The sequence below is a fragment of the Carya illinoinensis genome, chromosome 5 (genome assembly GCF_018687715.1).
Source record: "Carya illinoinensis cultivar Pawnee chromosome 5, C.illinoinensisPawnee_v1, whole genome shotgun sequence".
Classification (NCBI taxonomy): domain Eukaryota; kingdom Viridiplantae; phylum Streptophyta; class Magnoliopsida; order Fagales; family Juglandaceae; genus Carya; species Carya illinoinensis.
Window position 1 is genome coordinate 14750893 of NC_056756.1, and position 26356 is coordinate 14777248.

General features: G+C 33.2%; 2 protein-coding genes across 4 annotated transcripts; both read right to left on the reverse strand.

Moving 5' to 3' along the window:
- Nucleotides 1-3544: 3544 nt before the first annotated feature.
- Nucleotides 3545-6427, reverse strand: LOC122308810 (pentatricopeptide repeat-containing protein At2g03380, mitochondrial). Of its 2 annotated transcripts, XM_043122044.1 has the most exons (2): nt 5967-6427; nt 3545-5849 (listed from the first exon to the last, which is right to left on the reverse strand). In XM_043122044.1, exons 1-2 carry the CDS (start codon nt 6312-6314, stop codon nt 4185-4187), a joined length of 2013 nt encoding a protein of 670 aa, XP_042977978.1. In that variant the 5' UTR covers nt 6315-6427; the 3' UTR covers nt 3545-4184. The 2 variants fall into 2 exon arrangements, with proteins under 2 accessions (XP_042977978.1, XP_042977977.1); XM_043122043.1 differs by having other exon boundaries at nt 3545-6427.
- A 2815-nt stretch (nt 6428-9242) lies between these two features.
- Nucleotides 9243-16510, reverse strand: LOC122310186. 2 transcript variants are annotated; one of them, XM_043124063.1, is made up of 5 exons: nt 16298-16510; nt 16089-16199; nt 12812-13047; nt 11827-12646; nt 9243-11675 (listed from the first exon to the last, which is right to left on the reverse strand). In XM_043124063.1, exons 3-5 carry the CDS (start codon nt 13043-13045, stop codon nt 9481-9483), a joined length of 3249 nt encoding a protein of 1082 aa, XP_042979997.1. In that variant the 5' UTR covers nt 13046-13047; nt 16089-16199; nt 16298-16510; the 3' UTR covers nt 9243-9480. The 2 variants fall into 2 exon arrangements, with proteins under 2 accessions (XP_042979997.1, XP_042979996.1); XM_043124062.1 differs by having other exon boundaries at nt 16089-16213.
- Between the last annotated feature and the right edge of the window lie 9846 nt (nt 16511-26356).

The window sequence follows — 26356 nt, forward strand, 5'->3', positions numbered from 1 at the left end:
CGTCACTCAGTATTATCCACTCCCAAGTGACCAGAAGAGCTCCACCGAGATAATAACTCATCCCGGCTTGGGCTCGTGAGACACACGCACCCGAAAATCCATTCACGTCAGCAAAACAAGGTTTCTCAAATAAAATAAATACACAAGCATGCGCCATGCAAATGCAATTATCAATGCTCCAAAACAAACAACCAACCATAAAACAATAAATCAAGCAACTCCGTCCTCCATCCATCCGACCCCCGAACTCCTCGGACTCAGTCCGGAATCAACCAACCAGCAGATTAATTAAATCGAAAGAGCAATATATATTTAAATCTGAAAATAGGGTTTGAAAAATACTTACAGCGTTATACGGTAATTTTAGAAAACACCCAGCGTTGCAAACGGCGGAGAAAAAACAACGTAACAGTGTAATTTATACTGTTGTCGTGGGTAATAAATTACCCATTTTCAAACGGAGACAAACCAAGGCTCGGGATTGATAGGGAATGGCCTTGAGATATTTATGAAACTAAGGGAAATGAGTTTTGGCCGTGGGTGGTGGTGGAAATGGCGGTCGAAGGCCAAAAAGGGGCTGAACGGAGTTGAGCTCGTGGGAGATGCTCCGGCAACGGATCGAGGCCGGAAATGGGTGGTTTAGGTTGGCAAGAGGTAGGGGAAGAAGCTATGAAAAGATGGTGGCCGAAGGTGGTGCGACGGCGCCGGAAACGGTGAAAAACCGTATGGCTTGGAGGAGCTCATGGCGGCTAACGGTGGCTCGGATGGAGGTGAAACTTGGTGGGGATGTTCACCGGTGAGAGGGGAAGAAAACTGGGTGCGTGGTGTCGGCCACGCCGTCGGCGAGCGGCGGTTCTGGGCTGCGAAAGCAACCGGCGACAGGGGCAAAAACAGAGCAGGTGCAGCGACTTCCGGCGGCTCTCGAAAGCTAACGGCTGGTCCGATAGCTCTGAAAATTGGTAGGGATGATCTCTGGTTGAAGGGGAAGAGAATGGTGGTGACGGCGCACCAAACGGTAGCCAGACGACGGAGAACTGGCCGGTCAAAGTGGCGGCGACGGGAATGAGAAAAAGGGGCAGCTGGGCGTACGTGGGAGAGAAAGGAAAAGAAAGAAGAAGAAAAGAAAGAAAAAGAAAGAAAAAGAAGGAAAAAGAAAATGAAAAAGGGAAAAAGAAAAAGAGGAAAGAAAAGAAATGAGGTCCAATCCTCACTCCGGAGACCAAAAACCGATCCGCCGAAAACAATATTAAAAACCGTAAAACGACTAAAATAAATTAAACACATCAAATAAATTAAAACCAATTAAAACACATTAATTTAAAATAAATAAACCAATATATTATTCAAATTAAAAACAACCCTTCAGTGAAAATACACGTAAAAACGGGATATCACGTATTGAATGATGGATTTATATTTAAAATTATATATATATATATGCGGGCGTGCATGCAATTTTATTTTTTATTTTTTTAATTCTCTTTTTCACACTAAGTATTGAGCGAGCTGCTTGCTTGGCATTGGCAAGAAGTAGACCAATTAATTAAACTCACTGTAAGAATTAAGAAACTCATACATATATGCATCACAGCTGGATGTTGCTAGGTAGCTAGCTAGCATGCATGTGTAGTAGACTATTATCCTTGATAGTTGAAAACTTGAAAATTAATTAATTAATTAATGGTGGTTGGGGATGATTAGGAGTGATGTAGCGATAATAGTGGAAGTAAGGTTAACGACAACCAAGGCATCTGTTGAACCCAAGGTTTCAAGTTTTATGTGATTATAAATCTACACATGAATTTTGATGATAACAAATGAATTCAAAGAATAAAGGAGTTTTAAATTCAAGTTGTCCATACAATGGAGTCAAGCACATCAAAGAACCAAGCATGAGCAAGAAGGAAACAAGTTCACATTAAAATCATAGAGTAATGTTGTAAATCTCTTAAAATTCGAAATTAGGATTAATACTCAAAATTAATATTTGATCATAAAGCATTAAAATACATTTTCCACATGTGCATGAATATTTTTGAAAATTAAATTTGAAAATTTTGAAAGATGATTGATTGTCATCTTTTACATGTGCATGCCTTGATTAAAGGGTTAAACTTTGAAAATATTAAAGATGATTGATTGTCATATTTCACATGTGCATGTTTTATTTGAATATTTTCAAAAGTGATTGATGCTTTTTTAGACCTATACAAAAGGTAGATGATTTTGTTTGAAAAATTTGAAAAGTAAAGTGTGCTCCTTTTGTCATATACAAAAAGTAAAAGATTATGTTTGAATTTTTTAAAAAGGAAAGTGTGCTCTTTTTGTCATATGCAAAAAGTAAAAGATTAGGTTTGAATTTTTTTGAAAAGGAAAGTGTGCTCCTTTTGTCATATGCTAAAAGTAAAATATTAGGTTTGATTTTTTTGAAAAAGTGAATAATGTTGTCTTTGACAATTGAAAAAGAAGAACCTTTTATTTGAATTTTTTGAAAAAGTAAATGATGTTGTTTTTGACATGTGAATCTTTTTTAATTTGAATATGAAGTCTTATATGCCTATAAATAAATCATTTGAAAGCTTCACATTCATAACACCAAGAGCATACAACATTCATTCAAAACTTTCATTCTCTTTTCTCTAAGCATTGAGCCTTAATTCTTGTTCATTTTGAGAGATATAGTTTGCACTGTATTGTTCTTATTTCACTCATTGAGGAGTGTTTTCTGATAACCTACCCACTATCAACTTTTGTATCAGAAAAATGGTGTGTATAACCCTTGTGCGTGTGAAAAGTATTCTACACAGGGAATAGTTGAATCATCACGTGTAAGGTGATTGCAAGTGTAGAGGGTGTTCTACACGGATCCTTTGTAGCGGTGTTGTTCAAAGGTGTAATAGGTTTCTATCTCCACCTGAAGGAGGTTGAATAGTGAATTTGGAAATCCTCAAGGGGTAGCTTGAGGCGAGGACGTAGGCAGTGGGGCCAAATCTCGTTAACATACTGAGTTTGCTTCTCTCTTACCCTTACTCTTTATATTTATTGTTATTTCATATTTTGTTTATATTTTATATTATATATTTGATTTATAATTGTTATTTTTTTTAATACAACTCAATTCACCCCCCTCTTGTGTTAGTCATTTGGGCAACAGCATCAATTCATTATAGTGGGATAGACACTTATTATTATAGAAAGATATACATATATATATTATATGCTCAGAAAACAAGAATAATGACGCTCTACGTGCCTTTGTTCAGGTCCTCTAATGTTTTTAAGTTTTCTCATTTTCTAAAGTGTTTATCACACTATCACATGGTTCATGTCCTTATTTTCATTGGCTTGAAAATTTTGCTTATTTCATTGTATTGTCCCAGAAAAAAATCCCTCTTATCGATTTATGAATTTGTTCCTAAACATACTAACTTAGGGTCAAACATCAAGAAATAACTGCAAAGGGATTAATTGCTCACAAGTAAAATTCCGGGGAGGCATTGCCAATGATGCAATAAAGTTGATGTGGAAGATGTGAAAAGATAACTTACCCAAAATGATAAGAACTTCTTATTCTTTTTTGACTTTTGCCAACCCTCACCACTGTAAATTTAGCAATTGTCCTTCAACAAATGGGCTTCAATTGATATTCTATTCACAAAACCATGGAGTTCTCAATGACTTCAAAATCTTTACTCGTAGCAATATACATCCTCATGGATATAAGGTAAGATGTCATTTTTGGTAGTCATGTCAGGTGGTCTTCTTGACACCACGGTTCTTAAACATGTTTGAAAAGGGCACAAGACCTTCCAAAAGCCATATCCGGGGTTTCTTATTTGATATGATGTTGCCGAAAGAATGTTCATGCCAAGAATTGGATCTTCAGCCAACTCATGAAGTCGGGACCCAAGTTCTCGGCTTCCCCCCAAATCAAGCCTGCCAGCCCCAACCAAAAGGGTTGCACATGTTTACCTCGCAGACGTGGGATTGTATATTTTTAAACGCCATGTTCCAAGTTTATCCCTTAGAGCCCTCTCCTAAATAGTAGAGCGAGGCAGTCCAACTTGAGTTCTTGGCAGAACCGAACTCGTTGGTGGAATCCAGCCACACAGCTTGGGACACCATTATCACCTTAGGTTTCACATTCTCGACCCCATTGAAAACATGTTTGATGATGCGTATAACTACTGAACAGTTGCAACTTTGGCTGGTGAGTTATCACCACAGATATCCATCTCCAGTAGGCTACTCCCAGGGGACTTGCTCAATCCTCTTTGCTTCATCAGCTCTCTCATCTGATTAACCTGGCTCCATCTTCCATCAGAAGCGTACAAGTTACACATGAGTACATAGTAACTAGCTTCATTAGGACGTAAGTCCAGCATTTTTTGGATTACAACTTCTCCAAGATCAAACCTTGCATAGAGTCCACATCCATGGAGAAAAGATCCAAACAAACTAACATCTGGTTGAACTGGCATGTTCTCAATAAAGTTCAAGGCTTCTTCAAGTTTTCCAGCCCGAGCTAATAGATCTACCATGCATGCATAATGCTTCATTGCAGGAACAAAGTTATAGGTCTGGCACATTAGATTGAAACACCTCCATCCCTCCCCAATCATCCCTGTATGGCTACAAGCTGATAATATAGTAGTAAAAATTACTTCATTGGGCTCCAATTTTTCTTTCAACATATCATTGAAAAGTGCAAGGGACCCACTACCATCCCCTTGCATCCCATAACCACCAATAATTGCACTCCACGTGATAGTGTTCTTCTCTCCCATCCCATCAAATACTATACGAGCGGACTTCACATCTCCGCATTTGGCATAGAAGTTTAGAAGTGCAGTGCCAACATAGACACTGGATGATTGTAGGCCCTCCTTTATAGAGAAAGCATGAAGTGAAGAACCAACTTGAAGATCACCAAGGGAAGCACAGCCTGAGAGAGCACAAACAAGTGTGACTGCGTCAGGTGAGACAGAATTTGATCTCATTTGATTAAAGAGCTCAAGGGCTTCACATGCATAACCAATTAGGAAGTAGCCAGAAATAATTGAGTTCCAAGTGATCACATCCTTGTCAAAAACTGTTTCAAATATATAACGAGCATCTCTGATCATATGACATTTTGCATACATATCTATAAGAGCATTTCTAACTGGAGGTTCTCCTAACCCGAGTTTAATCCCCAGACCATGAACTGACCTTCCCAAATTTAAATTGCCTAACTGTGCACATGCCGAAAGCACAGTTGCAGTCGTTACAGAATTTGGCAATAGATCAACCCATTTCTCATCCTGAAACAACTTTAATGCCTCATTGGGGTGGCCACTCTGTGCGTATCCTACAATCATTGCAGTCCATGAAATAAGATCAATAGTAGAAAGCTCATCAAATACAGAACGAGCATCTCTAACTTCCCCACACTTTACATACATGTTGAGAAGTGCCGTCACCAAAAAAGAATTGAATTCAAAACCATTCTTGATCACGTACCCGTGAAGCCACTTCCCTTGATGTAAAGCCCGTAAATCTGTACACGCAGTAACTAAGCTCCCTACTGTAAACTTGTTACCTTCAACCAATCCTTCCCTCATTCTATTAAACAAAATCAAACCTTCTTCCGGACAATCATTCTGCACATACCCCACAATCATTGATGTCCAGGAAACCACATTTCTATCAAGAATTTCATCGAACACCTGGCGAGAATTCCCAATATCTCTGCATTTCGCATACATATCAACTAGACCCGCCATGACGAAACTATCAGGGCTCCCCGCCTTAACAATCTGGCAATGTACCTTCCTCCCCTCATCAAGATTGCGCAACTCACAGCACGCCTTCAACACAATCGAAAAAACAACATTGTCACACTCACTTACGCATATTCTCATACGGGAATAGAATCGAATAATCTCCAAATGCAAATCATTCAAAAAGTACCACCTGATCATCACCTTCCAAGAAAGAAAATCCGGCTTTTCTATCCTATCAAACACCAAGCGGGCATGCCCAACATGCGCAAAAGAAGCATACAGGCTAACCAATTTAGTATCGCATTGAAGTTCACCGGTGAGGCCGTGTACAATGAGCAAGCCGTGGGCCTTCTTGAGAGAATCGAGTTTCCTGCAGAAACCCAGAAGAGAAAAACACGGGTTCGAAAAGATGGACGACATAGAAGCAATGGTATGAGCGAGTTCCGGAGGCTCCAAGGGCTGTTGCTGGGTTGCATAGGCGAGAGTCCTGCATGGAGAGCAAGATTTTTTTGCGAGAGGGAGGTGTGCTAAGGTGGAGATGAGTTTCATGGTTTGTTTTGCTCATCTGAGCTTCTTGGAGACGAAGTGCAGTGGCATTCCTGCTGTCCCCTTTTCCGTTTCGCTGATGAGCTTAATCAACCCTTATTTTTATTTTGAGAAATTATTTTATTTTCCGCCTTTTGGGGCTCAAATTGGGGAAATAGTACAAGTAGATTTTCAAAATGATATTTATAATTTTAAAATGTATAAATAAAGTATATTTTTTAAAAAAAATAAATAAATATGATATTAAGATTAAAAATTTATTTTTTAATAATAAATTCTATTTTTTAAAAAAGAGAATTTGCCGAACTTTCCTTTTATTTTAACTCTAAAATTCAGATAATTTTTTTTAATCAAATATACTAATCATTTTACCTTCTAAGTTATTGTTGTTATGGTTATTATTTTCAATATGGCCATTAAATTTATAAAATTATTTTGAAACATAAGTTGCAATATATCCCTTCTTATTATATGTGACTATGAATTTTTTTTTTTTTTTTTTTTTGAGGTTTCCTCAATGAAATTTTGGAATCAATTCATCTCATTTGTAAAATAAAAAAAATAAAAAAATAAAAAACGTGTTTGAATGCAGAATTTCTTTCTTTTAAAAAAATGCTTTTATTAGGATTTAAAAATTGGCAGAATCCATTAAAAGTACAGAGAAAAGAATAATCTTGTAAGATAATTTTTTTTACAGATTTGTATAATTAATTTAAATTTTTGTTTTTTAAGAAAATACAAAATAAAATGTTTTAATGATTGTGATTTCTGTTGTAAAGATATTTGGTAAAAAAAATAGAAATTTTGGAAAAGGTTTTTATAGACTTTTACATGCAAGAGAGAAGGGAGGAATCAAGCTAATAAATGGGAGAGAACTTAAGAAATTAAAAGGAAATGTAAATTTTGCATTATCAAATTATATAAAACTTATGCTCTATGGTACCCTACTTCTCACTATATCAATTAAGATAAATTGAAAATACGAGACATCATATAATATTTTATCATCTTTAGCTACAATAGGTCGATGCGGCATATTTTCAATAGTTATATAATTATAGATTATATAAGCATTGCTTTTTTTTTTTTTTTTTAAAGTGAGATCGATCATTAAAAAATAATTTCTTTATTTAGATATATAATTATTCATTTTTTTAAAAAATAGTACATGTCGCTTGCACAACTCATGACTATATTTATTATTATTTAAAATTAATTTTTTATATAAATTTAATTACTCAATTTTTTTAAAAAAATAATTATATATAGTCATTTTTGTGTATTATTTCTACATTTCACTTATATGATTGGTCTAAATCGTTATTTTATATTAAAAAAAATGAGGTAGTCAATTATATTAATAGAGTGCGTAAAAAAATACGGAAAAGTAAATATACATAGAATTAAAAAAAAATACATGAAATTTTGAAGGCAAATATTTATTTAAAACATTGCACGTAAATTTTAGATAATAAAATAAAAATTAAGACAATAGTTAAAAAAAAATTATAATTATAATAGTATATAAATACCGTACAATTAATTTTAAAAAATAAATAAATATAGTATCTACTAAAAAAATAATTTAAAATAAAAGAAAAGAACAGGCTACTCACGTCCAAGATAAGAGAAGAAAAGGACAGAAGGTGGGCGTTGGTTACGGGGAACTGTGATTGGTGGGAGGAGTATCTAAATAATTCATATAATAATAAAATAAAAAAAGGGACAACCATTGACTGAAGACCACAAAGTACTACAAATCAGCATTCAGACACCGACAGGCCGACGCATTTGCAGCCTACCACCCCACATTTCTGAATGAAAGATCTCCTCTGCTGTCCCCCCACGCGCCCTTCTCTCCCACGTGTGCTCTTTCCCTCCCTTCAAACTTGAAATTATTTTGTTATATAATATTTTCCAACAAAATTATTAAACTAAAACTAAATTATTCTCTCATTTCTTAGGATTTTCAAATATACATACATTTTGATTTTCCCATTGTTTCTGAATAGATAATTAAGAAGCCATTTAGATAAACTAATTGGATATTTTAAAATAGTGCTTATGGCTCAAACTGAATATTCTGTAGTAGAGAGATTTCTTGTAATTACATCTAGAAAGAATTACTACATTGATCGCTCTCACATCTCCTTTTATTGAGAAAAAAAATTGATGAGAAATGATTTGATTTTCAAAAAAATAAAACAATACAGGTAAGTATGTATTTGCTTTTCGGTAAAATTAACTCCACTAGTTTATATCCCTTGAATGCGTCTACAGCATGTATTTTTCTCCCACGTTCTGTTCAAACGGAGAATGCGAGAATAAATTAAATCAAAATATCATATATGTGCTATGTATAAGTAATGTTATATATAGTTATAAAATATGTAAATATTATACAAGTTATTTTGAAAAAAAGTAAAATCTATTACTAAAAAATTAAATTTTTTTTCATATGAATCCTGTATTTATTTATTTTTTTTAAATGATTACACAACATTTACGTACTCATGATTGTAAATATCATTTCTCCTTTTAATAAAAGTCTTAATTACTGATTAAAAAAATTAAATCGGAATAATTCCGCTTAATACTATTACTAGTATTAAAAAAAAAAATGGGCCACGAATTTTTTTCACGTACTATTCTCATCGTGCTGGTAGAGAAGTGAAAAGAAATCTATCTGTTCATCAGAAAAGTAGCAATCAAATGCCATCTCAGATAATCTTTCTGGGCGAGTGTCCTCAAGCAGATAGCATGCTTTTCAACCCTACATTCTTCCTTCTTCTTGGCAGGAATATTCATTAGCACTCACCTTTTTTTGAGAGAAATTCATTAGCACTCACCTATGGGTCAATATTCAATAATAAATGACTATCAAGAGAAAAACGCCCCCAAAGATCCAAGTGGCTGTAAAAACACACGAAGTGAAGGAATGCTATTATATATGCCGGAAGAAATCATACAACATTATTTCGGAAAATACAAAGTTTGTAAACACTCAAAGATAGATAATCAAGCCAGCCCAAATTCTAGGCCAATAAATGTACAATGGCAGGTCACCATGTCTCAGAACCACTTTTCTCAGCTCCCCTCAGCCAGAGAAACAACTCCTTACTTACCTCTATAAATTTCTAAATCAATATATCAAGGCCTCTTTCCACAATTAGGTTAATGGGATGGATGCATGATTACCTGCAGGGCATCTCTGCCGGCGGGGTCGTCTAGTTGTCTTCCCCCACCCTGCTAGGCTTCTATCCTCAAGTCCCACTTCAATGTTACTAAGCTGCTGTATCAGTGGAGTGCAAGCTGGGGTTGGCACAGTGGGTGAGCAACTTGCCGCTGACCGCCGCCTCCCCCTTCCACACCCGTTCCTAGTAGAGCTCCTCCTTGTCAACCCAGAATGCCATGAATGACCTGTTGCTCGCATCAGCCCCCCAAATGTCTGAAGATCTTCTGTTACCTCATGCCTAGAAAGAGAAGCAATGCCTGGAAGGATGTCTCTTTGGAAGTCTCTTCGCTGCCTTCCCCTCCTTGCCAGGCCCTTCCGGGGCCGATTTGGTAATGAAGTAGCTCCTGTTTCCTCCAGCTTTAAGTTTTCTGGAACCAACGGTTTAGGCATATAATCTTCTTCCTTTGTCTCCGTTAGTTTTAATGTCATGGATTCAAAGGAATCACTTCCTTCCTCCTCATTATCCTCACCATCTTTGACTCTCAAAATTGCATCAAACTTGCTCTCAATTTCATCTCCACACAAGGAAACTATTTCGACAAACCAGTTAAGGAGGTCTGTTTCAGAAGCTTCCGATGGCTTGCAAGTGGTATCATCAAACTGATTGTGGAAACCTGACGATGAGATTACAACTATTGCCTCAGCTGCTAACACCATGAGTTCATCCTGTGCGTTCTCAGCTTTGTGTTGTAATAATTGCAAAGGAGCAGCATGCTGCTTCTCTGCACTATCTCCATGAATGGAATCCTCCTCAGTCTGAACTATGGGAGCTTCTAAATCTATCCCTGCTGTAATCTTCACTGGAGTGCTTGGAGAAGAAGGTACCAAGGCCTCTTCATCATCACTTATACAGGAATTCAAATCGATGTTATGTCTGAAAATGGAAATGTTTGCATCTGTTTTCTTATCTTTAACTGGAGTTTCTGCTGTCCGATCACCCAACTCAAGAACTGCAGGTTCACAAGGCAAGTTTATATCTAGGACTCTGTTTTTCCTGTTATTCTCCACTTCACCACCTTCAGATGGGAGAGGATGAGACACAGAGGGAGAGGTGAAAGAAGAAGACTCATTCCTAGAAATATTCGACTTTTCAAATATGGGAAACCCGAGAATTTTTCTGTTACTCAGGTTGTCATCTATTTCTATCCTCTTGACCTCAGCATCGTTAAAACATGAAACCGATTTTGTATTCTGGGTAAAAATGTGATTTCCCTTCTCCATTTCACTTTTGTTGGAAAACTGACTTGGTGAAGATTGAAAGAAACTTGGCTCCTCTATGTTTGAAACCCTCCCAGCATTGGAGGACTCATTCTTAGAAGAAGGCTTAGGTCTGAGCCATGGCAAGCCTGAAAGATGGTCTTCATGCTTCTGTCCTTCATCTATGATCTCAAAATCTTGCCTGGGAGCTACTTTGTTGGATGAGCTGTTTGAAAGCACCACATTCAAGTTCTCATCTTTTACAGATTTCCTGTCCGTGTGATCTGAGCCCCTCGGGTGCTTTGCAACACCATTACAGATAAAGTGATCAGGAGCTCTGTTATGATCATTGACGCAGTTCATATAATCGTAGCTTCTTGAAGGGAGGTGAACCGATAGTTCCTTGGACGCAGATGACAACCCCTGACAAAATCCATTTCTGTAAGACGCATCACTTCCAAAACCTGGGTTACATCTAGAATTGCTCTTAAGATGCCACGCATCTCCAAAAAATCCATTGCTCTGCACTGATGACTGAGAACTTTTACTCAAGGTAGCAGCAGATGAGTTCAAGCATGGTTGTTTGTTACCTGATATTGACTTCTGGCTTAAGGTACTACTTTGCTTTTCCCAAGATGAGACTGAGTGAGACCAAGACTTGGCCAAATCAAAGGAAGGAGCAATAGGATATGGACTGGGCAGATGGGAGGCCACCATTGACCCGAGATGCTTATTACTGGAGATTTCATCACTTTTATTAGAGATTTCCGAAGCACAAACTGTTCTTTCATTCCACGAACCTCCTTTGCTTTTATCAGTCAGATAGTAACCAGAAGTTTCGTGAGCTTTGTTAAGCAAAACTTGCATTGGCTGGGAAGATATTTCTGGTTGGAGACCTTGAGAAGCAGATTTCAAGTTGCTTTTACTGGGCCCTGTAAAACAAAATGGCAGCCATATGAATAATATCTAACCCGATGGAATAATTCTACCCAATAAACTCCTTAAAAAGTAGTTACACCTATTGCAAAATTCAAACAGAACCAATTCAAGGATTGTTTGTGAAACTTGATGAAGAAATTATACCTGCTTCGAGCACATGGCAAAACCATCCCTTTTCATTTCCATTGTTCTCTAAGTGCCAATTGTTGCGAGTCCCATTATCACTTCCATGGTGGGAGTTGAGTAAAGTTCCCTTAGGCAAACTTAGAAACTGTAAGTTTGGCTTAGCAGACAGGTTGGGGCCTTGAGTCTCACGGCAAAAGGCACCCTGGCTCAGAAGGTCAACATGTCCAGAAGCACTTGCTTCCTCAACCGGGATAGGCTCATTCAAGTCGGCCAAACCATTTCTGCTCTCTAAACACGAATCAGATGTCAAAGCATCTCCTTGAATGCCACACTTCTCACCATTGCCAAGAAACAGCCTTACACCCTTCTCTGGGGCTAGTTTATGGTTTCTATTGGAATGATAGTTTGACACTCCAAGCACTTTTTCTTCGCTCAAGTTTTCTCCTTCTTCAGTATCAATATATTCATCAGCTGGAAGTTGAAGATCAATCATTTTTCTCCTGACCTTTGTAGGTCTGGAGTCCAGTATCTCTAAATCCTTTGAATTACCCTCATTTTGGGATGGAAAAAGACCGCCTTGTGTGCTGTTTCCTTTCACATAACTCAAGGGAGAATGAATGTCCTCGACACCTGAAACTGTTGGCCTAGCATAAACAGAGTTTGCTGGCGGGAAGCTGGGGATATGCCATTTTTGGGCATTTTCTGACGTGATTTGAGTTACTAGGGGACCAGATGACAATGATGTCTCCACGGGCATCAAGTTTTTATGTAGTTCTTTCCTCTTGAATTCATCCATCAAATCCCTCTGTATTCTGTAAAGGCGATGGAGCTCATGCACCTGGATGATGACAATAAATTCATAATATATCTATTTACCTGAGTTTCTATAATTCAAACATACATAAGCAAGCAAGGCTGAACTTAATTTTGATTAAACTCAATATGGTAAGAACCTAATTAATGAACCATATGGTACTTGAAAGGGCCAAGAAAATTTGAATACCTGTTTTTTGAATATAGCCTCATGTTTAAGCATTGTCTGCTTCACTACATCCTTATCATGACCTGGATAAAGATCTGTGGCAGCCCTCGGCGGGCAACCATTATAATACTGCCCATTTACAAAGGTTTTATCACCATAATATGGGGGCCAGCTACAGCTGTTAGAATTCTCATTAAGATCCCTCATTGGGTAATATCCTGGCAAAAAACTTTTACAATGCACTTTTGTTCCCATTCCTGAAAATCAATGAAGAAAAATTTCAAATATAACATGCGTAACAACCATAAAAGTAACAACGATATATATGGTTTGTTGTAAAGATTCCCACTAAACAGAACTGTTCCCCCAGTTTTTAGTAAGGGTGGAAAAAACAATGGCAGATAATCATACACATACATAGAAGAAAATGCTAACTGTCTAAGAATTTCTCAGTTGAGCACAACGGTCATTTGATATCTTTAAAAAAGATTTTTTTTTATCAGTAGATAAGTAGATTCGAAAAAAATAAACCTTTTACAATTTTGTTTTAATAGAAACTGCTTTCTGTAGCACCAATACACCATCAATACCGCTTGAATCATGTCCCCATGCCAATTCCCAAACATAAAAAATCAAACATAGCACGTGCAACTACGGGGACGCTTCGTAATTTACAGTGATTGATATGGGTTTGATTATCCTGATGGAAGTTTTTGCCCAGATCAGTGCTGTCACAAAACAGAAACTACTGGAACATGAGCAACATGGCCACAAAAGTCTGGAGAGAGAAGGTATGGATAAATGGCTGTGATGCTTGAAATCAACTTAATTCTTGACACAAAGGGGTAATTCATAACCAATAAAGCAAGTTAATATTTCCTAGGCAATGCAGGAACCAGACGAGCCAATAGGCAATGTTTATCGAAAGTGGTAACACAAAAGGCTACACAAGTTCAAGGGCATGCTTGATTAAGTACCAACATTCTCATCTTGTATGAGCCACGAGGACCAGTGTTGCATTTTATGTGCATGTATGTCACTTCATATTCGCTTGCTTGCATTTCCAACATATTTTCTAAGATTTTCCCTGGTTACTATCCTATTTTATTTTTGCTTCTCTGTTCCATTCCTATTTATTAATTTCATGTCCTAAATCTTCTTCAACTTTAAACGGCTTGATTATGTTATCCTACCTCTCCCTCCATATACTATGTCCCATGACCTTATAGACCTAGCATGTAAATTAAACAGCATAACTTATCCTAAAGCCTCTTCACTCTATAAATTCAAGAATTGCTCTCAGCCCCAAATTGCTATATGACACCTAAAGGGAATCTACAACATGATAATAGAATGGGGCTACATTTTAGGATACTTACAAGAATTAAGGAAAAGTTAACTCTTTTCTTTGGAGAAAAGAGTGAGCAATTAGAGTAGATTCGCATATGTAGAATGCTGTAAATCGATATCTGGCCTAAAGGGAATGAAAGATGGGTGAAAGGGTGAGAGAGAGAATACTGCAACATCAGATTATCTGAAGTTCCCTTTATGCCAAAACCAGTTACTAGGCGCATAAAGGAGATCCATGTTATTTATGAGTATATCATTGTCGAGAGAAAATTTAGGAGTTCTTGCCAGTGTTTTTGGTACCATACCGTACCGTACATTCCGTACCGGTCACCAGGCTGGTACAGGTAAGGTACCTGTTTTGTACCGGCCTGTATTTCGGCCTGTACCGGCCTGCATACCGGCATGTACCAGCCGGTATTTCGGTATTTTGGCCTTTTATGTTTTTTTTTTTTTTCATTTTTTTAAGTTATAATCTTATTTTTTTTTCCAATTCATATCGGACTATTTACAATTTATATATACATATGTATTCGTGTATAATTTATTCATATATAGATTATTGTTTTAAAATATAATTTATATATATAATTTATTTATATATCGACTATCCCAAAACGGTACACGAAACGGTACCGATACCGAAATATTTCGTTCCAGTGCCTTGACCAGTACGACATCCGGTACGGTATTCAAAACATTGGTTCTTGCGCCTTCAAAGAGATCAATTTAATGGACTTCCTTACCATAAACGAATTGACTCTAAAAAAACAAGCATCTAGCACAGCCTGAATGCACACTTGGAAAAATTACTTTTAGAAACATGAGTAATGAATTTTTTTCACAAACACTGTTGATCACCTAACATTTATTATAACCACATTGGAAAATTTAAATAACACTCAAACAGCCATCTGTTCTGGAGAAAATGACAAGGAAATAAAAGATCTAAGAAAGTATAATATTAGTTCATTCAACCAAACAGGTTTGATGGTTTCTCTTATCACAAATCATTTCTCTTATCATTTAAATTTTTTAAGATGCATAGATCCTCTCTCTCAGGGAGTTCATTACAAATATTATATTCAACTACGTTCCTCACATTCCACATTGATACTGCCCATTAACACTGACAATATCAATATGATGCTCCTTCTATAAATGCTACTGTAAGAATATAAATCTACATTTCTCAAGGAACAGTTCCATGGTAACACAAGTAGAAAAGGGATATGCAACAGATAATTCAATTATAATCAATTGGGCTTTCAAGGTCAGATATTTGATCAAACCACTAACTCATCATTACACAACTTTCCTTCACTAAAACTTCATCTAGAATAAATGCAACATCTGTAATGATTTATGAAAACCCTTCACTAATGCAGTTAGAAGCACACACCCAAAAGATGGCATATACCGGCAACATAATCCAAAAAGAACTGGTAATCTCCTTAAGCTTTTCCCATCACACAGTTTGAAGGAGGAAAAACAGTATGCTGCAACTTTTAGAAGCCTGAAGATCAAGAAGAAAAGCTTCGAGTTTTCTATGCTAATTATCGAGATGGGAGTAACTCCAGCAGAAAAAAAGTTCATAGGACAGATCCTACGCAGCTACAACTCAAAATTAACATACATGAGCAAATATGAACAACACAACGCGGCAAACAAATACTACAATCACCAATCAAAACCTAATACCCGAACCATTTTTTTTTAACAAGAAAAAAAATCAGAGACAGATTAAGCATCAGAAGAAAAATCAGTGGGGTTTATAAGCCGCAAAGGAACAACAAAAAACAAATGCGCAACCCAGCCATAGAAAAGCCGACAACTTAACAAAATAAAAAAGAAGGAAAAAGTATAAAATAAAATAAAAGGAAACCCAATTAACCAAATTATCAAGCAAAAACAAGAAATCGATAAATTAGCAGGTAAAAATAAATTTTACCTCAGACCCACATCCTCTTATCACCTCTCTCTCCTCAAGAATCCTGCGCCGATTGAATCATCCAACAGAAGCTCCACATCATGGAAAATTCCGAGTCCTAAACTCTCACCACTGAGACCAAGCAGCTAAATAAAATAATACCAATAATTATTAAACAAACAACAAAGTGGGTGTTTATACAGCACCATTGAAGGAGCTTAGATCGTTACCGGATTGAAGAAAAGGGGGAGATTTCGATCTGCTGGGCCACTCTCTTTCTCTCTCAAAGAATAGAGTTTTTAGAGAGAGAAAGCTTCCTCCTTTTTTTTCTTTTAGAGAGAGGAAGAGAGAGAGATCCCAGATAAGAAATCTTCACACAAACAAACGACCTTCTAAGAACAGTGACATGAAATTTGTCAACATCCGGTCTCTTTTTATTCCCTGCTTTTTCTTCACTTCTCTCTTATTTCCTTTCCAATTTATACATAAATATAAATAATAATAAAATCTAATTTCTTTATGTTTCTTGAGATAATGAAAAGAAATGTACATTTCTAGATTCTCTCTCTTTTGTTACAGATATTAAATAAGTATATTTCTACGGCATTGACAATTTAGAGTATCTTCTTATCCAACGCATATATGTACTACAATAACTGTATTTATATAGACACACCTGCATTACTGTAACGACACTCACCAGAAAACTTCACAAATACACCATCTTTCTTATAATTCTTCTAAGATTTGTTAACCTCAAAATTAACGCCACCAAATTCATAACGTGGAATTTTTTTCAATGATTTCGAAAGTAATTTCCAATTTAAGTAGTGTTTAATTTGCTAATGCAGCAGACAAAATGTGGGTCCCATTCTACTACTGTGGGAAGGATGAGGTTTAGGATGGAACTAACAAATACCCTTGTGGGTCATAGATATTTACGTGAATGGGATCGAGGCTTTTGTTTCGCTGGGTCTTGAATTTGATTGGCCGATCCTCTGTGTTCTCTAGGCAGAAGAAAAGAAAAAGTCCATTTCTGAGTTAAGAAAGCACAATTATGGCTTTTAACACGTGGCTGCCTTTGGATTAATATCTTAAGATCATGCAATGGGGCGCGAGGTGAATTAGAATCTTAAAACTGTTCGGTTGTTCGGTTGTGATTGGCTGTTCTCCTCAACCCAATTTATTTTAAATTAATTATTAATAAAATCATATATTTTAATCTAAATTCATCTTAATAAAATTTATATAATATTAATGTTTATAATTTAACTTAACCCAATTCAACATCTAAACGTAATCGATTCGCAGTCAAAAAATTAAGTATTGATACAACCTTTTCTTTCAATTAATGTCCAACATCTCCAAAAATCTCACCTAATGTAATCGATTTTCAACTCTAATAATTTTAAGATATGACTTAAATTTTATTTTAAATAATGACACGCTTAAAACTTTGAATTAAGATTTCTTTATAATTTAATATATGTTAAAAGATCCATAAAAAATTAATATAATATATAGGATTTTTAGACAATGAATTTCCCGTAACTTTTTTTTAATCTCTTTAATTTTAACTCTAAGTTACCAATTCAAAATTCAAACATTTCCAAAACATGTACGAGGTTATGGATTTTTTTTTCCTCCATATGTCGATGTTCCTTGCTATGGTAGAAATAAAACAAGTGTTTTAAATAATAAGAATCTCGATAAAATAACAATAATTTGCAATCGATGTATTAGCTCATTCGTTGATTAGTCAAACCTCGCGGGATCAAATGGGTCTGCACGATTTTATTTAATTCTTTTTATTTTAAAATTAAATTAAAGAACACCAATAATATAGAAGGGATCAAATTAAATATTTTTAGCACTTTTTATTGAGTAGCTCTACAGTCACACATTAGGGATTCCGACAGTACAAATTTTTTTCATATATTTTATTTAACATTTTTAATTTTTTTTAAAATTCACAATATTATTAAAAAAAATAAACCACTGTTAGGAGTCCCATGTGTGAGTTTAGCATTTCTCTCAAAAAATAAAAATAAAAAAAGAGATAGACCAAACTTAAAGAATATTTTTATAATTCTTACTTTTGAGCAGAGCCACTTGAAGACATTCATTCCAATTTACTTTATTAAATGTATATTTTCCAAGAAAATGAAGAAAAAATCATATAGGTCATTGTCAATAAGGAAAATCCAAAACAAATTTAATTTGATTGTTGTAACCATTAAGAATCAAACCACAAAACAGAAAGAGCCTAGATATATATATTTATTACTTTGTGGGGACCTAGTTAGGTGGTTTACGACAGGACCAATACCTATGCTCTAATAACTTTATTAAAGTGTTTCACACATCTCACATTCATATATCAATGGGATTCTCTTTCTTTTATTTTCAATAAATTATAATATCGGTCACTGTATTTAGAAAAATTTAATAGATTATTAAGCAAAATAAGTAAAAGAGTTATGTTACGTACAGTTATTTTTATATATTTATTGAACACTTCATTAATATAATTAATTAAAATAATTATTTTATATTAAAAAAAGACATAACTAATCGTATTAATAGACGTAAATGTTTCTCGGTCCATAAATTTTGCTTTGAATATTTATGGAGCTCAAGAGTCAAATGCATTACAATATGATTTTTCCAGCAAAACTAGGCTTCATGTACTTTCTGTGGAATTACAGATGTTATGATTCATAGTTTCGAGTTAAAGAAACAATAATTACCCTCTCTTTCAATTGTAGACTCAAAAGAATTTAGGGTAGAATTGGACAAAGCGTCTTAAGAACTTTAATTAAAATATCCCTTTACAGAATTTTGACGGAACATCGACAGGGAAAATGCTTTCCTTGCTGAGCAAGCTCTTCTGACTAGTCCAAATATTGGAATAATTTTGTATTTTAAAAAATAAAAATAAATAATATAATTAAAATATCTATAATAATAAAAATATATAGTAAAAAATTTATTCGTCAACGCACTTTTTTGCGCTATCGTTAGATCTCAAAGAATTCAAGATAAGATCTTCTTTATTTGATTTGAAATAAATATAAAAATTTTATATGCAGTCATTTTTAAATATTTTTTATATATTTATTAATGTAATTGATTACGTCATTTTTTTAATATAAAACAATTATTTTAATCAATCACATTAATAAAATATATAAAAATTACATAAAAATAATTATAAACAACAGAACTCAAAAAAAAAAAAAAAAGAAATTATAGTCCAAATCCATCTGAATGTAAACAATGTTATCTTAATTACCGACTCTCTAGCAAGCAGACACCAGAAGCTACATATTACATGCAGACAGAGCACCATGATCACCATCAGTGATTCAGTGGTAAAAGTGCGTGCAAAAACTATAGTGTTTACCCGATAAGAACTAATACTGCACTAAAACCTTTAAACCAGGACCACAAAAAATATTTATCCGAAAAGACATTCCCATGCCACTCAGTCCGATTCGGAAAATATCTTATTTTATTTTATTTTTATAATTTTTTAAAATTTAAATTTAAATTTTTTAAATTTTAAGATAATAATAATATATTATTTAACTTTAATCTTTTATCTAAAATTATATTATCTACGTATGAATTGCGTAACCTGAAAAATAGTGACTGATTTGCAAAGGACAGTATATACTATATTTTTTACTAATATCCAATTAAAATAAATTGGAGGGTCTGATAAATGTGACCCAAGTCGTCATCCTCAGGTTATTAATCATTAAAAAAAAAAATTATTTATTATTTATATTTATAATTTTACTTACCTAACTATGCATGTGACTTATCTATTACGGATTCGTTTGATTATACAGTTTAAATGAGATGAAATATTTTGTTAAAAGTTAAATAAAATATTATTATAATATAATTTTTTAATATTAATTTTATTTAGAAATTTAAAAAAATTAAATTATGTATTATATTTTATATAAAAATTTAAAAAAATTATAATAATAAGATAAAATAAAATAATTTAGATTTAAATAAACAAACAAGACTTTAGAGTCAAGCAGTTTGTGTATATGTGCATTGTTGGTTCCTCGAGGGCGGTCCATAAATTAATTTTCCATAGTCACTTTCATGGAAATTATGTGAAGATTTCGGAGTCCCGTCCCAACGAGTGGAAGATATGGCTAAACATAGGTTTTTGGGGGCCCACCGATAGTTGTGGTAAAAATGGGTCCCACAAACTTGATCGACCTAAGCGTTTATCAGTTGCTTTGATTTTGGGTCGTTTTCCAATAATTATAGCACTCCCACCTTCACGTTGAAGGTAGTGATATCCACGAGTATTTAATTTTTATTTCAGAGTTTTTGTTGAATTTTCAAAGTTTTTAGAAACAGATAGATAAGACAAATATTTTTGTATTTGTCTTTTCCACTTTTAAGTTTTAGAGTTACCATGAATTATTTGTTATAATTTATTTGCAAATCAATTAATTGATGTGACATTTTAACAAATTTGAAAAAAATAATGATAACAAAAATGATAAATATATATTTTTTAAAATTTTATATATAAAAATTAGAAAAATTATATATTCAAATCTCAAATACACAAACTTCACACAAGTTATTTATAAAAATATAGACACCACCATGAAAAAATGTAAAAACTCACTTTTTCTCAATAAGATCCATATTTTAACAAAAAGTCTACACAGGACTTGTAAATTTGGAGCTAGATTACTCTAAAAATGATAAATGCACATATATTTTGAGAAAAAATATATATTAATTATGGCATGGTCAAAGTGTGTGTATATATATAGAAAATTTCCATAAAAAAAAAAATATATATATATATAGAAAATTTATTTGAAAGCCTTATTTTTTACGCATCTAACATATTGCTGACGTGGAAACTTTTCACGTTAGTTATAATATAAAATAATTGATATTTTGATTTTTTTTTAAAAAAAGTTATAATGGGTTCCACTATAAGTGGTGTATTAACACACTAACTTATATATAGGAAAACTTATATATATATATAATTCAGATTAACATATTTCTTCTAACCAATTCATTAAATTGTTAGGTATCACTTGAAAATATGGAAAATAAATAAAACATGTATTTATCACGTATTTAATGACATGAGCTAAGATAGACTCAATTAATTGAATGAAAACTCTATTCACATGGCAACCAATGGGCTTTATTTAAGGGAAATGCTTCCATGCAGCCTGAGCGGTACCATCCAAGTGTACCATTTAGGTAAAAAATATTATTTTTTTTATTTAGTAATTAAAGAAGTAATTTTTAAATATATTAATATATTTTTTTACTTAATAATTAAGAAAATTATTTAAAAAAATATAGAAAAAAAATAACAGCGGACCGTCGGTAAGAATGGGATGGCAAAGTAGCCCCATCCTTGATTTAATAGTCAAACATGGGGAAGTTTTTATTTGACTATAAAAGGTTTCGATGCTAAGAGGATATGGGATAATTTAAGTTTATTTGTTAATAGTAATTAGTTAAAATGTTTAAATGGATTTTGCAGGTTCATGGAGATGTATTTAAATGTATAAAATAGGTTGAAATACGTTTAATTTTTATATGAAAAATTTTAAAAGTAGTAAATTCCATCAATAATTGATTAGTTGTTGTATTAACGGAATAATTGTTTTATTTATATGTTTTACAAATAAAAGACCCATCAATTAATAGTACTGAATTAAGATGAAAAAAGTGATATTATTTCAAATGAAATAAGCTATGTGTATTTAGATTGAAAGTATATCCATATGAACAAAACTATTTCAGATGATATGAGATACTCTTATCGTCTTCAGCCTAAGACTATATTTGGATAGTGAGGTAATCTCAGATTATCTATACATAATAGTGAAAAAATAATGATAAAATATTAAATAATAATTAATAAGAATAAAAAATATGTGAAAAGTAAAGATAAAATATTGAATATATACTACCCAAAGACAACTAAATAATCCATCACATGATTCAAGATGAATAAGTTCACCATACAACTCAATATTTACTCCTTTCAAAAGCAGTCCAAGTACACAATCTTGGTATCTAATATAAGAAAAAAATTTAATAATTTTAACTATAATTTCCAACAGCGATTGATAGAATTCGTGGATAATCCTGTCGATTGATAGATCGCATGCAATAATTAATCAGACAGGCAGTTTGTTACCTCTACGCATTGTGGATGAAAAGCTTCTGTCATGACTAAACCACCCAATGAAAAGAACAATCAGTACATGAGATTCAAAGCCTTGAACTCGAAGCCAAGTGGGTTTGGGGGTTTAGCTATTGAATTTAATTCAAGACCAGATCGAGATCTCGAAAGCTTGTTATTGAATTATGCCAGCGCACTTTTTAGAGGTGAAAACAACAATACACATTTATAATCATTACATCATTGATGAATTAATTGGGGGGAAAGTAAGGAATTCATTTTGTAGCAAATTATGCAGGAAATTAATAAGGTTTTCTACTAACACTATACGAAATTAACTTGTCTACAAAATTAAAAATATAAATTTAATTATTGAAATTATATTCTAGTTACGTCGTTTTTGCGTGGATCAATCATCCATTTTATAAATAAGCCCTACACGTGAAATATGTATTTGAATGAGATGAAATGTGGAGCCGATATTCTCACCAACTAAGTTTCTTTAATTTTCGACCTTATTGTAAAATTATCGTTGCTCGCTCGCCATATGTTGCATGATAAAGATTTACATATAAACAAGATTTCATAAAACTTAATGAGTATTTGATATTGTCTGAGAAGCTCGCTCAAGTAGCTAGTGTGAAATCTAATTTATGTGTTTATTTTTCTTACTCCAAACCATAGAGTCAGTTAAAATTTATATAAAATCTAAATCATGCATTGCAAATGGGTCTTTTCCTAAGATAATCAAAAGCAATGTCACATCTTGTGTAAATCATTTTCAAATCAGGGTCATATGTATAATTTTGATTCTCCTAACTAAAATTATGTAAAAAATATAAGAAATTTTGACATTTTTTTACTATATTTACACTGATCATCTTTTTCGAAGTAGTCAATTACTATCAATATAGAATTTGCCAACTTAGCATTACGAAACCCATATCCGTTTCATCAATTTTGCAAAATGTGAAAATTTCTTGAAGAGAAAGGTTTAAGGGGGGGCATTTTTTTTCCTTTTTTTTTAAAATTTATTTTATGGCAAGGTATGGAGTTTAGGCTGGTCCATTCACAGCTCCATATTAGGTATTGATCACTCAGCACAGCAAATAAAACAAAGTGGCTAGATTTAGTCCAACGTACGATCATCGATCCCATGCAAACTAGGCATTATCTAGAATTGCAAGATTATAGCTGTCATTATGTAAAAAGCATGTCACAAATTTGGTGCTTTGTCAGCCCAAAAAAAAAACTTTCAAATAAGAATAAATAGTATTATTTCACCAAGAAATTACTTTAAAAAGAAAAAAAAAAAGGCAATCTTATGTTAGCTTTGATGTTTACGCCATTTGTTGTTGTTGTTGGGAGTTATTCTTCACATGACCAGACCATTGATTTAATCGAGAAATTATAGAATTGATCAACAACCTTGGAAAATGCTTTAAGTTTCTAATTACCTCGGCAGTGCTACAGGCAAACTACTGTTTAGATAGGTATCCCATCCGCAACAATATTAGCTCAACATTTAATACCATAATAAACCTTTACACCATCGTTAATTTGATGGGGACTAGACTAACTAGATGAGGAATACATCTACGATGCATTTAGAGCGGGGGATTTATATCTTAGAGTTCGTTTGGTTTCAGATACGAGATGAGATGAGATGAGATGAGATTAAAGTTAAAAGTTGAATAAAAAATTATTCAAATATATTATTTTTGTCTTGAAATTTGAAAAAGTTGAACTGTTTATTTTATTTTAAATGAAAATTTGAAAAAATTGTAATGATTAAGTAAGATGAGATATGATGATAAGAGATGTTTTGTGAAAGTGAACAATAATCTTTCAAATCTAAATCATCTATGTGGATTAAATATACATTAAGAGAAATTATATTTACAGTGTTATGGTGTATAAGTTTTACGTACTCTATTTTTTAAAAACGAAGATAAATCTAAAATTCACATAAAAATTATTTTTTAAATAATAGATTCTATTTTTTACAAGAGAATCTCTAAAATATATATCCCAAAATGATATCTAGGATTACTAGTCTAAATTTTAATTTTAAAAATATGAAATCTCAAATTATAATAAAAGATTACTGCTACATCTATAAAATAATTATACAAAATAATTACATAAATTGACGTAATTTTATCTAATCTATTATATTTATTATATAATAAAAATAATTTTATAATCTAATTAATTATATCAATCTATATTAATTTATAAAATTATTTTTATGTAATCTAACTAAAATATTTATATATATAATAAAAAATGTGTAATCTAAATCGGTCATTCAAGATGATTTGAGTATTAATGATGCCAGCATGTGAGTGGGCCGTCAAATAATCGTTCAACTTTTGCCAAGGCAGAGTTTCAGACCACAATGATGGACCGCAAAAAGTTAAATATCCTCTTATAAACTTCCCAAATTTCATGCCTTCTTAACATCAATTTGGCCCCTCCTTTATTTTTATATATATAGCATTTAAATAATTAAAAACTTTATATGCAGCCACGCTTATTTATATTTTTACATATTTTAATAATATAATTAATTTTATATTAAAAAAATTAATCACACAAATAGAATGCATGAATAATATACAAAAATAATTATATTTAACATTATTCTATATGTCTTTCTCTCACAATAAATAATAATTATAAGAGATTTAAATCTCCTAAAATCTGCCTAGAGGATAGATTGAGGAAAAATTGCCTAAATTGATTGTTTAAAATTGTAATTTAAATAATTAGCTATAAAGTACAAAACGCATTGAAGGATTCTGAAGGATAGAATCGGTATCTGGAGGATTCTGGGAGGCGCGGTTTGTAAATCAGCAAGGCCTTTACAGGGATGTAACCGAGATTCTCTACAAATTGTCCGTACGTACAAATATCGTTTCACGTATCCACTCTTCCTTCCAGTTCCTGAGCCGTTGCGGCGTAAATTCTCTCTCTCTCTCTCTCTCTCTCTCTCTCCCTCTCTCTCTCTCTCCGAAGACTCTTCGCTCTCAAATCCCTATGTCGATCTGTGCCCACGAATCTTGGGCCTCTAAACATCCTGCCTCAACGGAAAGCATGACCCTGGGAATCAACTAAATAACGAAAAAGCCCTTTTGACTGACGAAACTACCCTTTTATATGTGGTCCCCACGCAAAATCTGAATTTGTCCTTTGTCCGTTTGCGTCTTCACGAAACCTCATCCCAATTGTGGATGTGTGTCTGTCAGTCAGTCAGTCTGTCTGTCTCTTTCCTTTCTATCTAAGCTCACGACATCCAAAGATTGAGAGAGAGGGAGCATCTCATCTGCTTTCCCCCGGCTTTTTAGAGAAAGTCACTCCAAACCCGGGATTTACCATAGTTGTCCTTTTAAGGAGGTGGTAATACCATACCACATATACTTATGACAAATGCTTTCCCGGTGAAACTCCGACATTGGTAACCCCATCCACGCCTTACTTTCATCTCGGTAAAACTTTAAAGGGATAATTAATTTACAAGATATTATCTCGTCTAATTATTTTAATAATTTTATTAAAAATTTAAATAAAATATAATACAAAATTTAATTTTTTTAATTTAAAAATAAAATATTATTAAAAAAGTATATTATAATAATCTTTATTCGAATTTCGACTCTAATTTCAATTCAACTTAACTCACTATCCAAACTTCTCTTAAAAGTAAACTTTTTTTCACAAAGCTCAATATTTTAAAATGAGAGATATTTTTTTAAAAAATAACATAATTTAATTTAAAAGATAAATTTTAAATTTTTAAATTTTATAAATTAAATTATGTTGTATGAATGCCTATGCCAGTATGCTGTAACGACTTTCAAATAGTAACATTCATTCCTATTTTCAAGATTATCGGCTAGGATATTATCTAATTTCTATGATTTTGTTTTTTGCTTATCTCACGTACAAAAGTTGGAGAGCATGATTTATATACACCTTAAAATTACATTTTGCACTCATACGAGTTTTAAATTATCAGAATTTTAAAATTTGTGCACTCTAATTACGATTTGATCATATGTTCTATTTTTAATCGATAAGTTCT

Coding starts and splice junctions, on each gene's coding strand:
- LOC122308810 (XM_043122043.1), bottom strand. CDS start 6,314: ATGAAACTCATCTCCACCTTAGCACACCTCCCTCTCGCAAAAAAATCT.
- LOC122310186 (XM_043124063.1), bottom strand. CDS start 13,045: ATGGGAACAAAAGTGCATTGTAAAAGTTTTTTGCCAGGATATTACCCA. Junction 12,647..12,811: donor AGGCTATATTCAAAAAACAG/GTATTCAAATTT, acceptor GTCATCATCCAG/GTGCATGAGCTCCATCGCCT. Junction 11,676..11,826: donor TTGCCATGTGCTCGAAGCAG/GTATAATTTCTT, acceptor TTTGTTTTACAG/GGCCCAGTAAAAGCAACTTG.